The 17,856-nt window shown below is 50.9% G+C and overlaps 1 protein-coding gene across 1 annotated transcript; it reads right to left on the minus strand.

The window, feature by feature from the left end:
• Nucleotides 1-488: 488 nt before the first annotated feature.
• SLC35C1 (solute carrier family 35 member C1) lies at nucleotides 489-4,071 on the minus strand. The gene is made up of 2 exons (XM_061343453.1): nucleotides 3,374-4,071; nucleotides 489-1,638 (listed from the first exon to the last, which is right to left on the minus strand). The coding sequence occupies exons 1-2, from the start codon at nucleotides 3,915-3,917 to the stop codon at nucleotides 1,079-1,081; spliced, it is 1,104 nt and encodes a 367-aa protein (XP_061199437.1). The 5' UTR covers nucleotides 3,918-4,071; the 3' UTR covers nucleotides 489-1,078.
• Nucleotides 4,072-17,856: the final 13,785 nt, after the last annotated feature.

The raw sequence follows: 17,856 nt of genomic DNA on the forward strand, positions 1-17,856 counted from the left end.
GTAAAGCGAATAATGCAGCTGAGCAAAAGATGTTACAGCTGAAGGATTCACTGAACTGGCCACAGCAGGGTGTTTAAAAGGAACAAAGAAGATAAACTGCAAACACCAGAGGAAACTCAAAGTAGATATGGACAAGTTCCCCAAAACAAACCTAATAACAACCCCATTTTCAAACACAAACCTACCCCCTACACGGTAAAAAGGACAAGTGCTGTGAACCCCATTAACTGGGATCCCCAACCCACAGAAGCAAGTGCTTCAGAGTGACTTTCCCCCTCCTGCTGGACACTGGAAGAGGCAGAGTCCAAGCTTGCTCCTCCCTGAGAAAGGCCACTAAAGAGGGCATGCTCTCCTTTCACCACTAAAGAGGGCATGCTCTCCCTTCATGGGACATGGTGCAAAGAGAATTAGAAGTTCCATTTCTGATTCTCAGCATGATTTCCTGAACTAAGAAATCAGGTGGAGAGAAACGCAGAAGACACCTCAGCAGGATGCGATACCAACTCTTTGAAAAGGAGATTTGGAGGCACTGCTGCTGGTTGGGCTTGTACAGAACCAGAAGGGAGGGAATTTCCCATCCCTTGCACTGAATGGGGCAACAGGAACAACTGTTGCAAATCCTTTTACAGCAGAACAGATTACTGGAGTCTACCCACAGCAGCCTGGCTACCTGCCTCTTCCTTAGGTGGAGGTTCAGGATTTTATAGCTTCAGACTACATTCATTCAGTTAATTCTAAAATCCCAAGGACACATAGCTCTCGTCTGAGTGTCTGTTATAAGCCCACCCTCCCCCAGAGATGCAGATTGCCCAGAGTAGGTCAATAGCAACACTGATTTTAGAAAACGATCACAAAAAAGATTGCTGTCTACAACACATGCTCTCCCCAACTCTGATACAGGGTGAGATCCCACAGATAAAACTTGATCCAGTCAGGTCTTTGGCTCTGGTTCCTGACACAGTTCCCTGTACACTTGGCAGGTCATTTTTCTTCCTGCTCCTTTCTCGTCTTCTCCCCAGGAGGAAAGGACCACCAAAGGGTAACTTTCCGGGCACAGAAATGGAGGTGCAGAAGCTGCCTACACACCAGTCTCATTTCTTTCACTGTTTTTGACATTAGGATCTTCTTGTACCTTTCTCATCTCCAGCCCTTTCACCCAGGTGTAGGCAAAGGAGCCCCCCAGAACCATCAAGTTACTCGTCCACCACAAGAAGCTCTTTGTCTCCTCAAAGTAGATTACAGCCAGCACTGTTTGGGCACAGGCCTTGGCTGTTCCAGACACGTTGTGGGTGAGTGGGCTCGTGAATTTAATCTGAAGTCCAGTCACATAACCAATGGCAAAGCCAAACACTCCTCCCAGGATCATCATTCCCCAAAAACTGGGGCTCCCCAGCTTGTCAAAGTGGTAGAGGGTGCGGAACTCTCCCAGTAGCAACATGAGGGGGAAGAACAGGACGCAAGCGTTGACATTGTTGTAGAAGGTCAGGCGCCAGATGCTACCATCCACCACAGGCAGCACCTTCTTGGTGTAGATGGCATTGAGCGAGACACACAGGCTTGCCAAGATCCCAAAGAATATACCTGTCCATGACAGAGTGCCCTCTGCTCCTTCCTGGTCAACACCCAGCCAGAAGCCACCTGCAACCAAAAAACATGAATAATCAGCACCATCTGAACAACTGCTGAAGGACTCAAAACACAGTCAGCAATGCATCACCTACCTTACACTGAACAACCACAACCACAAGCAGAGACAGGCTTAAGGGATTCCCCTTTCTATTAAGCGAACCCACAAAGTGTCATAACTAGTGTCCTGGGAAGATTTATTTTGGGAGCATGATTTATTTTGGGTAATTTACTGTGCTATCATTCAGCCTCAGAGGACTGATTCCCACACTGAGCAGGCAGCATGAATTTAGCAGCTATTATTCCAAAGAGCCAGGAATTAAAGCTATTCTCAGGCTATCGGTAATTTTTAGGAGATATTTTCTTTTAACTGAAAAGGCAGCAAACTGACACATAGCAAAAAATAATCCTCAAGGTTCAAGAAAAAAAAAAGGCCTCACAGGCTTTGCTGTTAACGGGAAGGAAAAGATAGGTCAGAAAAGAAGATGGAAAGATAGTAAACACGCAGCTGTAATATTAAGAAGCTCGATAAAAAAAAAGATCACAAGGGAGAAACTGAGTGCAGTATCTTCAACACATTAAACTTTGATGGGTAATGCACTCTTTAACCACCTTCAGAACAGGAGCTACAGGCTTTGCATCTTCAGGGCAGAGGAGACCTCTCCCCATTCAGATCATAAACAAAATGTAAAAAGGGAAATAAGCTCCTGAAGGAGCACAGCACTACCCTTCCATTAGCTGCTTCATGTTGGAGGCCATCTGTGAAGTTGCCTGCAAAGTGGCTAATGTGCTTTAAACCAAGCCCAACTACAAATGGGTTCAATACACAGACAAGAAAGCCTTTGTGTCAGGCCACAGAGGATGCTTGGCTGTGCTGTCACAGGGATACAGGCAATGCTCTCATTGCAAAAGATGGAGCCAGGGGTCAAAGTCTTGGAGAAACCCCACAAGGCTGGCAGGCACCATAGTCCTGGGCAGTACCTGAACACAGAACTAGCTGGAGTCAATTGCTGGCATCACTTGGGTGAACCTCTTCTATGAAGAGGAGATTCTCTTGTCTCATTTCCATCCAAGTCCATCTGCTTGTCTAAGTACCAAAGCAAACACATGTCCACCTGGACTGAAGTCAACATTTCACCATTCTTGGCATCTAAATGACTCTCCAATGGAAAGCAGCTTTTAGCATTACCGATGCCTCTGGAACAAAACACTTTGAAGCAGTTCCCGTTAAGCCAGTCCATGCCCCACCCAACACCCTAATCACACAACCAGATCTTCTGGTGGTATTTTATGCTTGGCTTGATCGGGTAACCTTTATCACAATGCATTCAGCCTGTTTCAATTGGGTGGCTCCATTGTATTGTTCTGGTGGCACCCACTGATTGTTACAGAAGTTAATAAACAAGCACTTGAGAACACGGAGAAATGCACCTGCTGTTTTATGGCCTTTGGGGGAGCACTGGGGAAGTTAAACTTCATTAGAGAGCAGACGGGTTTTAGTGCTCAAAGGAAAAAGGGAGCCACGGTCAAAGGAAGAGTAATTCCCTTTCTTTATGAGTTCCCTAGATGTTCCACGCATGCAAACTGGGTTGCAAGAGGCAGCGCAAAGCACAAGCCCTGAGCTACCCCACCTCAGGGAGCTGCCATGCAGGGCAGGATGGCTTCCCAAGGGGAAGGCACTCCACTTCCATCTGAGCCTATGAGGCCATCAGCAGTGTGGGTGCACCCCTCTCCCGCTCCCCCTCACCTATGATGACTCCGCAGGCCAGGAGGGCGTAGAGGGAGGTGGTCTGCTTGAGGAGCAGGTAGGAGAGCAGCACGTTGAAGACGGTGGTGAGGGAGCGCCCCACGTTGTAGAAAGCCACACCGACATGCTTGAGGCAGAGGTTGTTGGAGGTGACCATGCCGATGAAGACGATGGAGAGGGGCAGCACGCTGCGGGACACCTTGGGGTCAAGGCGGAGGGTGGGCAGGCCCGGGCAGGGGGGCCCGCAGGCCGCCCCCAGGCTGAGGCCCAGGCAGAGGGCAGCCGTGAGGGCGCACTGGAAGAAGGTGACGAAGAGGGGCGCGTCGAGGCGCAGTGAAGGGCTGTCCAGCAGGTACTTGTTGAGGAACACCATGGCGATGGAGGTGAACCAGTACAGGCACACCACCACGGCGATACGCAGGGCCCGCAGCAGGAACGGCGCCCGCAGGCCCTCGGCGCCCTCCTCCGCCGGCAGCAGCGGATCGGCGGCTCCGCCACCGCCGCCCAGCGCCATCCGCAGGATCCCCGTCCGCGTCCTGGGCATGGCGGGCGCGGGTCGGCAGTGACGGCCCTCAGCCCTCCCCCGCCCAGTCCCCTCCGCCACCGGCCCCGCTCACCCGGCACCGCCGCCGGCCCCACGCTCCCCAGAGCGCCGCGGCCCCGCCCGCCGCCCTTTATTCACGCCCCGCGGGCTCCGCTCGGCGCCTGCCCGCCCGCGTCGCCATGTCGGGGGAGGGCCCAGCCCGGCCCCACCGCCCCGCCGCCCCGCCTCACCGCGGGCCGTGGGGCCGGTGGGAAGCGGGGAGGTTCAGCGGGGAGCAGGCAGCTGAGCGCGGCCCCTCATGCCAGCAGTGAAGGGCTCTGGTGCAGGGGCCGCTGGGGAAGGGCTGCGGCGCAGCAGGAGGTGGTGGTCGTTATGTGCTGGCTGGAGCAGATGCGATCTGCGTCTTGTGCAGGGGTTTGCTAATGTGGATGTTGCCCCAGCCTGCCACGGAACACAGCCCTGTGCTCTGTTGTCTAACCCTTATTGCAGAAATAAAGCTTGCGGGTTTGTGGAGATAATAAAACCTTTCCGGCACGACCTGAATGATGCTAATGTGACACCTGCAAGCAGCTCGTAAGGACGGTACAGGCAAGTGCCGGCTGCTTTATCCCCCTTCCTGCAGCATTAGCTTTGAAATCTAACCAGGAGAATGCCACTGCCAATGCCAGCAACTGCTCTGGTACTGATGTGCAACCTGTGCTCAACCCTACACCACCCTGCTACACTGCAAGCAATGCAGGAACTACTTTTAAGGTATCCTGGGTAAGCTGCACACACTCTTCTGCTAAAGCAGTTATCCTGCAGTCCCAAATCACCATTACAGATATAAAAGACCCATCTGCCCATATTCACATGCCAAAAGTTCCCACCCTCTCTTCAAGGTGATTTATAACCAAGGAGCCTTTTCAGTACCAAAGTCTAGTGTGTTCTGAAACCAAACTGCTGGACAGGATGAAATAAACTGAAATGAATACCAGATTCCACATGGGAGGGGAGGCTGCAGTGAGCTGTGTCAGACATTGGTCAGTACAATCCCCTGCTCCTTATTTCTGCTGAGACTGCTGCAAAACGCCCAGCAATTCGCAGGGGGCACAATTAAGGGGGTTTTGGAGGCAAGGTCAGTGATATTAATTGCCCTCAGAACAGCTATGGTCTTGCAGTTGTGAAGGACAGAAGCACAGGTTGTAGGGAGACAAAGTACATATTTCATTAGACCAGTTGCAGCTGGAAGATGCTTTAGCATAATGTGTTTTTCTCAGCCCTCTGGTTGTTTTTCCTCCCAGCTGCATCAGTTGATTTAGTATAGGATGTCACTTTCCCTCATAACCCTTCCTTTGTAAACAGCACCTGGGAGCTGGTGGGAATCACATTCCCTCTGGACAGAGAAAGTTGGTGCCTGGGTGTTTGCTCTGGACTGCCCAAGTGCCCTGCAGTGCAATGGGTATGTGCTGAGCAGCATCTCACCCCTGCATCTTGTGATGGGCTATCATGTGCCTTTTCAGCCCTTGCAATCCCAAGTGAGTTCTGGGAGAGCCACAACAGTGCTTAACCAAGTACACATGGAGTGTGAAAGCAGACCTGAAGCTCCTGCTGTGGAAACAGCAAAGATCCTGACTCTGAAAGAGGGGCTGGCATCAAGGCAGGGAAAGCTGCTGTCGATGTGCTGGAAATGACTGGCCAGTGTCCCCTCCAGCTCAGTCGTGCTTTGATCCTGATGCTAGAAGTACAGCTAGCACTTACTCATTGAAAGCTTCCTATATTGCATCCGTACCCATCCACCTCCTTCCAGCACCTGGCCCAGCTCTCTGCATCATACATTTGTCTTGAATTTCAAAGAAATGACCTCTCCTACCACTAACGTCTCGAGTATGACAGTGCCTCTGGTAGAATCAGAGCCAGATATAGATCTTTCCCCTCAACTCCCCCAGCACTTGATAGTGTTGTTCAAAATGTCTTCTCTAAACTAAACACAGAAATTAAAGATGGCAAAAAATCTCAACCCTCCCTTCCATCTTGTCCGCTCATTCAGCACACAGAAGATTGCTTTGTCCTGCACAAGTTTAAAGCATCCCAATCAATAAAACGTCCATTGCTTCTCCTGGGGGATTATTCTTCAGCCTTATTACACATGTATTGCACGTCTCTATGGGAGAATTGACCAGAATAGCTCTCTCAGCTCTGCCAATATAACTCCCTGGTGTTGACAGTGTATTCCAAAATAAAAGTGATTTATTCTCGAATAATCAGGTAGTTCTGTGGTAGTTGTGCTGGTCAATCTCCCTAGCCAGAGCTTGTCTACAGCACGGCAATGGTTCTGACAAGCACTTGGAGTAAAGGCTTCCCTAAATGCAAAAGCTGACTGGCAGAGTTACTCTGCCATAGCTATGCCTGCTTACCTGCCTCACAGGGATGCTGTGCTTTGGGGGGTGGGTGATTTAAAGTTGTAGGTGGTTTAGAAATTTCAGAGTAAAGGTGGTAACAGACAGGTTATAATGCTAATTGAAGCTTTTGTGGCAATGTAGCCTGGCTTCCTGCACAGCATCAGGCTTGGCCTTCCCTGAATTAATTCCTGCTTGAATTAAAGGTGATCTTTTTTTCTGGGGGGAAAAGCAGTCTTGGTTAAAAACACTTCCAGGGACACTGAATTCAATAGAGCACAAGCGGTATTATTCCAATGGCTGGTTATTTCCCACTAAATAAAGCACATTCCTTTTTATGCTTGGAGTTGCCTGGTCCAAGATTTCAACCTCTGGATCTTTTACAAGCAAGTGCTTACAGGCAATTGAAGTTACCTTTTAACCTGTTCATTTTGAGAAGATAAATACACTTCACTTCCTCACAGAACATGTTCATTATGCTATAGCAGCAGCAATTCACTTCCTTACGTGGACAAGACCTAAGGCTTTTTCTGCCTGGTTATATATTAACGCGATAGCAGGTACTGTGAAGAGCTAGCACAGGATTATTTCTGGCTGTGGAGTGTGCTACTTTATGTTCCCCAAGTGCCTTCAAAATAAACAATTATCACTAGTGGAGGTCTGAAGCTGGAAAATAAGCAGCCTTGATGGATACCCAACTTGGGAAATCTGTCTTGGTGATAGTGTCCTTGTCCCCATGTCCTGCAAGGTGCCTGTCTGCCTGCTGGCATCACAAACAAATGCATGCACTCCTGTATCTTATTTAATCCTTTCCCATGTGAATAGGAAGCCTTTTAAAATATGCTCCTCTCAGGGGAGAACTCTCCCCTTCTCCCTTAAATTATGTGACCTACTTGAAAGCAAGCAAATCGGCTGATAACCAGCAGCCTGGCTGATGAGAGAGTAATATGCTTTGGGGTATAGATCAAACTTGGTGGTGGGACAGCATAAATTGCACTTCCTGGCTACACAAGAGACCAGGATGTATCTGCCAGTGCGTTAGTGTGATAACAGGCCCTTTGTAAGTCATGCAGGATAGAGAATGAAGCAGCAGAAAACATTGCCAGGTTTTAGTGTTTCTTGGTCTTCAGAAGACCCCTTTGGGGTTAGAAATAGGGCTTATTCTACTACCTGGAATGGGACATGGGAAGAAACCAGATCAGCAGTGAGGTCATTCCAGTGTATTTAAGGATTTATTGTTCCTTATGCATATGGGGATCTCATTTCCAGTTAATAGAAGGGTCCCTGATGCAGACATATGAAGTATGGGGTTTATGAGTCAAGACACCAATCTAGCTTTTACATATGTACACACATACATATATACAAACACACATCTATAGAAGTATATGTACACCCAGACCCATACATATATGTTGTGTCTGTTGACTCAGCCTACATGCAGACAGTGTGATCTCACAAGGGCATCCAAGAAGGGACTAACAACCCAGGAGGGTTCTCCTGTCACAGCAGTATTACTGTACTGGACTTACTGGTGATTCCTCTGGTTTGCTGTGTATCTCAGCAAAATTAGCTTGAGCCTTCAAGGTTTCACATTTGAACTGCAAATACTGCCTGGTAACAACGGATCTCAGCTGTCACACCATATTTGCTGATAATTAATATAGGAGAAGGAGGCCAATGCAAAATCTAAGCCTGATTTACCAGATTGTAACAGCCAAATCGTGTCTCTCTCTGCTGGTAGTAAACATGAATTAGGGTGAGAATAGATCAATCTGTTAATAATGTCCCCAAATAACACCCTTTTCAAGCACCAGCTTGTCCCATTATGATTCAGCATCTTTCCAGACTCTCTCTGGTTCACAGACAAATGGCCATGGCAGGGTAGTGCTGCTGTAGCTCTCTGCTGTGCAGGATAATAAATGTCTCTGCAGTCTCACCGTGGAAAAACATGGAGCACCAATGCGGAGGTGGCCTGGTGTCAGTGCAAAATGGGAACAGTTTTGGTCCAGGTGGATTTATTACCTGTGGTTCTGTGCCAGCTTTTTTGGCCCAAGCTACTGCAAAGATGCTCCAATACTGCCCCATGTACCATTCTCCATCACCAGATGGAGAGTGCTTGGATCCAGCTGCACCCAGCTCAGGCACCTTGCAAGACCCCATAACATGGGGGGCTCATGCAGAGTCTGCTGGAGCTCAGCCCAGAAGGGGCTAATTCCCAGCTGGATCCAGATCAGCCCTGTAACTTGATCAAAGCCAGCAGTGCCTGGGCTCTTCAGCCTCTGCTTGCCTGGTGCCAGGGTGCTGGAGCAGTCATGCTGACTCAGCTCTCTATAGAGGCAGCAGGGTCCAGCAGGACCTCTGCGAGGGCTCTGTGCCACAAAGCACACCAAAGCCCAGGGCTTTGCAGAGCTGAGCTCTTTCTGGAAGCAGTGCAGGTGCCCCATCCACATGTCAGACTTCCTCTGCATCTGGGGCATGCTTAGTCCCCAGCCTGGGTAATCTGACTATGGGGTGTGTAAGCGGAAGAATAGTGTGTAAGAAATAGCTATGAAGGTTTCTCCTGGCTCTCTTCTTCTTTCCTGGTTTCTCTGGGATTTTGGCTTGACTGGGAACCTGCTTTGACCATGGACAGTGAGTGGAGGTGAAGGCCAAGTTCCTTCCACCCCCAGATTACAGCATCACACTGGCAAATATCTAAGCCTGGATCCTTTCTCTGCCCCGCTCCCCCGCTGTCGAAATCAGGCTCTGCCTAAAACAGAGGCACTTTAGACCCCACCGAACATCTGCACCAGAGGTGCTGCGGGAATGGCTGGATCATAACGTGTGGTTGTGGCAGAAGTGACACTAGAGGGCAGGGCTCGCACACGGTTGGAGCCTTCGCAGGGAAGGCTGGGGACAAGGCTGGGGCTGGACTGGGGAGTATTGAGGAGAAGCTGGGGCAGGACTGGGGCTGGACTGGAGAGGACTAGGGAGAAGAGAGCCCTGGCCTTGCTGTCCCACTTCGCCTGCTCACTTGCAGCCGTGGGAGGCAGGAGCAGGTTACACCACGCAGTGAATGCTGTAAGCTCTGCAACTGCTGTATGGGGTGTGTGAGGGTGCTGAAGCATAGGGCACATCTCCAGATGCCCATGCTTCGCTTTCTGCTAAGCACTTGGCCTCTGACACCATCCCAGAACGGTATGAACAGACTCCAAGGGTCCTGATGTCAGGAAATCACATATAGAAATCACAGCATGGCACAAAACATCACGGATAATAGACTCTGCACAGTTCCTGTGTGTTTCCCACGCACGCCCCACTCTCCACCTCATCCCTGTGGGATGCAGCAGCCTCTGCTCCCCACCCACACCAGGCAGAAGAAGCTGGCAGGGACCTGACCACCTGCACAGCAGAAATGACTCAACAAGGCAGGAGCAGAAATGACTCAACAAAGCTGGGTGAAAACTGTCAGCCTGCGGCAGCGAAGTAAGCAGCTAGCTAGGTGTGAGGAAGCTGTTCTTTGTCCCTCTGGCTCTGTGGGAAAGGGATAACCTCGGAGGAAGGTATCTCTGTGTCCTTCCCAGGGTGGCCCCCGTTCTGAGGGATGGCTCCACTTGTGATGGCTTTGGGGGCAGGCTGGCCACAGCAACCTCTGCTGCGGCCAGGTCAGGCAAGGGAACAGCATCCCAGCTCCCCAGGAGCAGGGCTGTGATTTATGAGGCAAGCCCTTGGAAACTCTCCGAACCCAGTGCTTAAGTGCTTCTGAATGGCAGCATTAATTACTATTAAAAACACACATTTATATCTCTCTCACCTGCTTTAAATCCTGTGAAATTAGATTCCCTACCCATCCCTTCCAGCCTCAGTGGCAGCTCAGGGTGTTTTATAGGCCTATAAAGCCCTGCAGTACCTGCTGTCTGCATGGGCTTTTATTTACGAGGCCTTTAACAGGCTTCCTGGCTGCATCATCTGAGCCCCCTGATCATTTTGTGTTTGTGTACCTTGGAGGGATTGGTCCCCTCAGCCACCCTGCCTGCTCTTCCTCCCCATGAGAAGGATGCAGAGACCCAGCTACCTGGGGTGGGAGCAAGGCCATGCCAGGGATCCTAATCAAACCCATTTCCACCGTTTGGCTCAGCCTCTCTGGTTTTATGTAGAAAAGGGATTTAGTGAGACAAGCACCTCGTGACAGGGTTGTGAATGTCCTCATTTTCTTGTCCTTTACAGCAGAGTCATGCCAGGCATCACCAAAAGTTACCCAGCATCTCCCAGGGCTGGGAGCTGAGCAGCCCCAAGTGCCAGATTTACTGAGCCAGCGACAGTAGTTTGTGTATATGGAAAGTCACGTTTGTGTGGGTAGGTCTTACGCAAAACCCAAATATTATTTCCATGGTGTATCCTTTCTTCTTGGAGGATGGAGGGGAACTATTTAGGTGTACCTTAAAATAACCAGCTTTTCCCTAAACGACTGCATCCATTTTGCAGCTCATCCTACACCGAATGCCTTGATGGTGTGTTTAAAAATATACTGTGCTTTTAGACTGAGATGTGAAACCCATTTTCTTGGGGCCCCCAGGTCACAGAGGATGGGGTGGGATGGAGGTGGGAGCTCCATTCTTCTCCAGGGCTTTCCCATGTGATTCCTCTATTGCTCTCTCTGCCCCCCCGCAGCACTTCTGGGTCCTCAGACCTGCTGGAGACTGGCTGCTTTGCTGGGGAACTGGCCAAATTTGTGTGCTTGTGTCAGCTGCTGGGGAGGAATTGATAGATACCTCTGCCTCCTGACTCCCAGGCTGAGCATGTTAATTTATAGATTGTATCTGTCACTCCTGATAAACGATATCTTACTTCCCTAATACCACCTTCAAATTGAGTTTTTAAGGCTAGGCCAGGTGGAGAAACCAAAGGATGGCTCTGCTTTTGCTGTGCTCTGGCTTCCTTCTCCACGAAGCTGGCTTTCCAGGCAAGAGATGGATATGATGAGCAGAGGTGTCCCCCTGCCTTGGTGGCCAAGCAGGCACAGTGTCCACCCAAACGTGGCTCTGAGGCCCACTGCCTGACTCCCCCAGGTGCTCAGTTGGCTCTGATGTGGTTTTGGGGAGGGCCAGATGGGGCATCTCTGTGGGCTGCCCCCTCAGTGCCCTCCGTGCCTCTCTCCATGCCCACTGTGCCCTGTGAGTGCAGGAGCAGCAGGGTCCACTGGATCAGGGTTGCCACCATAGCAGAACCCCTCTATTCAGCACCTGCTGCTCCCCTCAGAGCATCACACCAGGCCATCCTGCACTTTCTGCTTCTCTAGCCAAAATGCAGGTTACTCATGGAGCAGCATCCAATTTTCCCTGCCAGAAGAGCCATTTCTTACAGCCTGGCAAGGCTCAGGGCACATCAGGGCTGTACCCATGGGCTGTAAAGTGCTGTCTCACCTCCCTCCTGATGAATGCGAAGGATCCAAAGCCCCTGCAGGACTTGCCCTGGTCCCTCTGAGGGGCAGGCTGTTATCCTCTGCCCATTATGGGGATAACAGGAGGCAAGGAGGCTAACTTGCCTGGTCTCAGGAAAGGGCAGAAAAGCTGCATTTTCCTCCTTCTCCCCAGCAATGTGAAGAAAACCATAAAATCCTTCTCCCAAAGCAATGCCCAGGAAGAGGGGAGGATGTTTGAGGCCATCCTTGGGCTACAGGTTCCCAGCACATGGCAGAGGGGGGAGCTCAGCAGGTAGCAGGTACTTGTTATGCAGTGGAGCTCATCTCTCCAATGTTTGGTGGGTGTGAGGCACTGGGCAGTGGAGGTGAGAGCTGCCTAACAGGCATCGATGGCTTTGGATTTCTGGAGGAGGGTGCCAGAGCACCTGAAGCCAACAGTGTGACCCTTGCCACTGTCCAGGAAAGTGGCATTTCCCTTTTTCTACATGTTTTAGGTGGGCTCTGCTGAGCATTCAGTGATGTGCCTGTACGAGCACAGGCAAAGCTTTGGTGAGGATCCTTCTCCAGCAGCAGAGAGGACTGTTTTCTGGAGCATAGCCAATGGCTTAGAGCTGTACATATGCGAGTAGCTTTGTTCCTTCTCCAGGGAGCTGACTAACGAAGTTAAGAGTTGGCCAAACAGCCAGGATTAAGCATATCATTGCTTTAACCCTCCAGGGGTTACAGTGGGTAAAGGCATATGCGTGAGACCTGTTTAGTTTGTCATTATCAAGCCCTGGCTATTTTCTTGTTTCCCAGCACAGGGTCTGCTGAAGCCACCTCTTTATGTGTGAGTGTCATGGCAATAACACAAATTAGATCAGCCCAGTGAATACCGTCCATAGGTGATGAAAGAAGAAGGCAGTAATATCTCACAGAGGCATAAACCTTTGACTCAGGGCTAACTCTGAAGCCCAATAAACCACCATCCAAACTACACCACATCCCTTGCCTGCTTTTCAGCAACCACAACACTCAAAATTTCCCTGCACAACAATCACAGCCGCTTGGGATTGCCAATTCTGCAGCACACTGGAAACTAAAAATGATGGAGCTGGGAACAATAAACCACATTTGAACTTCCAGTTAAAGAAATGCAGAGGAGATGGTGTGATTTGACTCAGATTTAATTCAATCCAAGCTTCCCCCTTTCAAGGTTTGTTTTTCCCCCCCCAGCTGCTGCAGACTCTCCCATCCGCTGCAGTGCGAGCTGCAGAGCAAACCTTGCTGCTGAATTTAGGTCAAGCTTGCCAGGGAATAGTACAGGGCCTTGGCTATTATTAAATGAATATGGTTAGCATGAAGACCACATTGCAAACACAAGAGGAGATGCTTTAAAGCCAGCACGCAGCTCTGTGACACCTGAAGGACCTGTGAGCAGTGGACAGGGTGACAGGAGCTGGCGTGGAGCACAGGGGAACAAACATGCTTGTAAGCCCTGTCTCCCAACACTAACAAGTTGAAACCCTCAGCATCCCTTTGGCCTGGGATCTTAGTACTGAGGATGAGTTACCCCAAACAGAGAAGAAAAATACCCACTTAGAGGAAGGCAGGGCAGAGTAGAGGCTGATGGCAAAGCCCTCTCCAGCCACCTCCTCTCTGCTGTTCCAGCTGGCTGCACAGGAGCATTGTCACCACAATTGTGTTTGTCCTTTTTAACCTCTTGCTCCCGATAGTGTGATGCTGAACACTCTCACACCCAGAGTGTTAACAAGGGGACTGCAGGACACACGGGAGCCTGAACAAGTGGAAGGAAATGGGGCAAGGAGCCCCAACCTCCCAAACCACCTCAGAGCATTGGGAAAGCAGGCGAGGGCTGACCACTGCCAGGAGCTGCTTCTGGATGTCCAGCCATGAGCCTGGGACAGTGAGGAGGAGAAGCATCTATGAGGCTGAGAAGCAGGCTCAGGCCATGCACGGGGCTGGGAAGGAGGCTCACCGCTCCTGCTGCGGCACAACCAAAGCAATCCCCTTTATCTTCCTGTGGTTATCAATAACATAGAATATACAAGCAGCAAGAGGGCTGCTGGCAGAGCTCCAATGCACGGAGCAGCTTGGACCCTGCAAATTATCCCATGGATTAAGGCAGAGAAGGGCCAGTTTATGCCTCACAGAGGAGCTGTTGCCTGCTGTAACGTAACTCAGGAGCTGCAGGGCTCCTCAGAGCAGCCTGTATTCTGACGGCGGAGGTGCATCTTGGGGCATCACTTCCCCACTGCTCTGTTCTGCATGTGTTAGCACAAGGTTCATATAGTCAGAATCAACTGTTCTTTCTTGGTTTTAACCCATATGTATGTCCTTTCTGGTAAGAAAAACTCCCCCTCCTCAGCAAGCATCCCTTCTTTGCTTCCACCTATTCCTCACAGGGCATAAAGACCCTTCCCAACAGCTCACTAAACACATGCACTCAGATAACTTCTGCTCTGAGCCACCTCCCTGGTTCTCTCTGAGGCCCTGGGTTGCCAGCTGGGGCAGAAAGGCTGAAGAAAAGCAAGTACCAAAGGCTGGCGGGGAATTATCTCATGGCACAACCAGTCCTGTATTAAGTGGTCCCATTGCAGGTGGCTGAGAGGGAGAGGAATGAGGCCTATCAGTGTGCATCTTGCCCCCAGCTGATCCCTTGCCTATGCTTCCCAGTGCATTGGGAATGGCATCACCCCAGTGCCACGGCATCACCAGCCACAGCCCTTGTTATTCACTCAAACCTGAACTCAATACTCCCCAGCACCAGTCCCCAGTGCTCATTTTATGCTAATGGGGGCTGCTGTGAGTCTAACTGCCTGATAAATGTAATTGAAGCCTGTGGCTTACCCTAGCATTACTACCTAGAGCTGTTGACCAGAGTTAATGATAGCTGAAGCACAGCTGTGGTGCCTCCTGCCCTTGCAGCATCAAGCACATGGGACTCCTGGGCAGTCAGTGCCGAGCTCTGGGTTGCTCCTGTGCTGCATCTCCAACCTAGGGAGATGTTCTGCCGTGCAGCCCTGCTTATATAGTCCTTTAATCTGCACCTTTTTGGTTGTATAGAATCTTTCCCTCACTCATGCACTTGAAGGAGGCTCTTTAATGCACTTCTGCTTTATTACTTTTCCTTTTCAATTTACTTCTAGCTAGTTATGCTGTGTGAGACCAAACTCTCCTGCACTGCTTGCCATCAATACTGTGTTGTTGCAGACAATTAGACAAAGAAATCACTCAAAGGATTCTCCAGGTAAGGCTACATCTCAAAATCCATCAGTAAAACAGGAAGCCAGAACAAACACAGCATCAGTGAGTAGAGCTATGTGATTGAATGGGTTTGGGAAAGTGCTTCTTCTCCAGCATCACAAGGGGCTACTGGTAAGATTGGGAGCATTATTCTGTAGCAGGATCATTTGAGCATAGATTTCATTGGTCATCAAGCTGAGCAGCAGCCCTAAGGTATGGCATAAAGTGTCCAGACCCCTGCACAGAAGGGGCTGGGCTGGGGGAGCAGAGTGATTTCCTGCTGATGTGGAGCCAAGCACTGTAGAGTGGTCAATCACCTCCTCAGGGAGTACTCTGATAGAAACCCAGTGGCAGTCACAGGCTCTGGCAATTAGCAAGATCCCTCTCGATAATTGCAAGCTCTTTTGTTTGAAGTGAAGAATGCCCACAGATGAAATTATATCAGCAAAAATTGAGGGCATCCCACACTGAAGATACCCATACACTATCTGAAGTGAGTCTTTTCATCTGTTTTGTTGAATAACTGTTACAGATTTGGAGCCCCCATGTTTTTTCACTATGCAGCTGGGGCAGGTATCAACTACAGCCTTTGTCAACAGCTCATGCCCCTCCAAGAACATCTGATGCTCCTCTAGTCAAGGGGCATATGCCAAGAAGAAAGGAAAGTCTTTTGGATGATCCTTGCAGAGATCCTGTAGCACCACAGCACACATTACCCAAAGCAGGTTCAGCATTGTGCAGGACAGAGCTGGTGCCCAGCCACACTTGCTCCATCCCATCCCATCTCATCCCACTCCATCCCATCCTAGGCAGATAGGCTGTCATTGCTGCTCTCGTGGGCAGCTGGCCCTTTGCTGTCACATCAGCCATGGACATGCTGCCACATCCCAGTCAACAGTCCTGCTGCATGCTCCCAGCTGATGTACTGACCCAGAGCTCACATCCCTGGGAGGTGTGGAGCCAACAAGCCCTTGCAGTGGGGACGTTGTGGGGTTCTCCTCCCCTTGGTAGGGAAAGCAAGGCTGGCAGAAACAGAGCAAGAGCACATGTGTTTCTTTGCCCTTTGGCTCCCACCAGGCTACTTGTTCCCTGCCCCCTCTGCTGGATGTGACCATCTTATGGGCCCAGCTAGCAAGAAGAAACCCAAACAAAACACATGGGGAAGGAAGGAGGCATGATGAAGCCCCTAGGCTGCAAACCACTGCTCTCCCCACTCTTCCTGCCTTGCAGGGATGGCCCCAACCCCTCTCAGGAGGTCCCAGGCTCTTCCATTAACTCCCTAAGGAGGGAGCTCAGTTCAGTGAAGTCCCCACCTCTATGGAAACCTCCTTTTTTTTTTTTTATTTTTATTATTTTTCTTTTTTTTATAGAGGCCTTTGAAGATGCTCGTTTCCATGGAAACATGCTTTAAAGGGTGCCTTTCCCCTTCCCTTTATCTTGAGAGCTTCTGTTGCCATAACAGCCACGTCCAACTCCTCCCTTCTCCCCACTGGCTGCCCCACTACAGGATGCAGCACGGCTTTGCCTTTGGGGTCGCTGAGCCCCCCATGGTCACAGCCAAAAGAGATGCTTATATTGCAGGTGGTTGGTGTCCCTCCTTGTGCCTGTACATGCTGGTATGGAAGAGGCAGCCCACTAGAAGAGCATTCCTGGGCCATGCCCCTGCAAACCCCTTGTTTACACAGCGGAGGGGCTCTGCCCTCACCGCTGGCCCTCCAGCCCCATGGTAATGACACTGTGTGGCTTTTCTGCACCATTTATCCTAAAGGCCTTGACCAAACAATTCCCCTGCAGCTCAGCAGGCAGCATCATGGCTGAGCTCAAAGGAGCCTCTGCATTTAGGGTGTCTTTGATCTCTGCAGTGCCCAGCGTTGGGCAGCCAAGGCTGCTTTCTGGTCTCCATAGAGGGCAGGATCCCTCAGCTTGGTTGCAGCCTTCCCCAGGCAGTGGTGCAGGTAGGCTGGACACACTTGCTCCATGAGTTCCCATCCTCAGGGCACCCCAGCCCATGCCACCCAGCAGGGAGGATGGCACATGTGGTCGCTGGCTGCTGCCCACCCACTGGGCACCCTGTGACAGCCCTGCTCATCTCATTGTGTCTGCAGACAAACACAGCAACTGACCTGTTTCTTTCCTATTTGTTTTGCAGCCAGCAGCTGCTGTGGCTGCAACCCTGGATCCTCCCCAGTGGCTGAGCAGCCTTGGAGTACGCTGTGAATCCTGTCCTGGCAGGCTTGGCCTTCTGGAATGGCAAGCCCAAGCTTACCAGTGGTGTCTTGAGATGGAGAAGTGAGCCACAGCATCCCTGCTTCAGCAGCTTGGCAGGGTCTGGGGTCACAGGGAGGAGGCTGTGCAGTGGTAGAAAGCAGGACCTGGACCACATCTATCTGTGCTGCACTCCTCCATCCCACTGCACCCTTAGCCATCCAGGTCTGGGGGGCCATTTTCCACCTTGGCAGCCTGGGGCTCCCCACTCAGCTCCCTTAATGCCCCTCACTCCTGCCCTGCATCACCCCCCTCTTCTCCCACTCTCACGTGTTGCCTCAGCAACATCTTCCCCTTGCGTCAACGTGTTGTTTGGGGACAGGGTGCTGCAAACCCCCCCCCATGTCCTGCAGTACCTCCAGGCACGATTCTAGCACAGGTGGGAGGAGAGGGGGCGAAAAAGGGGGCTGCAGCTCCCTCCCTGCTGGGCATGCACATGCCTGTCACAGATGGCTGCCTGCCTCCCACCCTGCAGCTTCATCAGGCTCTTGCATCTCTTGGCAGGATGGTCCATTGGGCAGGGATCCTCCAGTGCATGTCAGCAAAGCTGGTTCCAGTGCTGGACATGGCCCAGCCCACACTAGCATGGTGTGGAGCCATAGGGAATGGCCCAGTGCAGCTAAGGAGTGTTCAGAGCACTTGGGGG

Source organism: Neopsephotus bourkii, unplaced genomic scaffold (assembly GCF_033783945.1).
Source record: "Neopsephotus bourkii isolate Nb327-2 ecotype Australia unplaced genomic scaffold, CSIRO-AGI_Nbou_v1 NB_1825, whole genome shotgun sequence".
NCBI lineage: Eukaryota > Metazoa > Chordata > Aves > Psittaciformes > Psittacidae > Neopsephotus > Neopsephotus bourkii.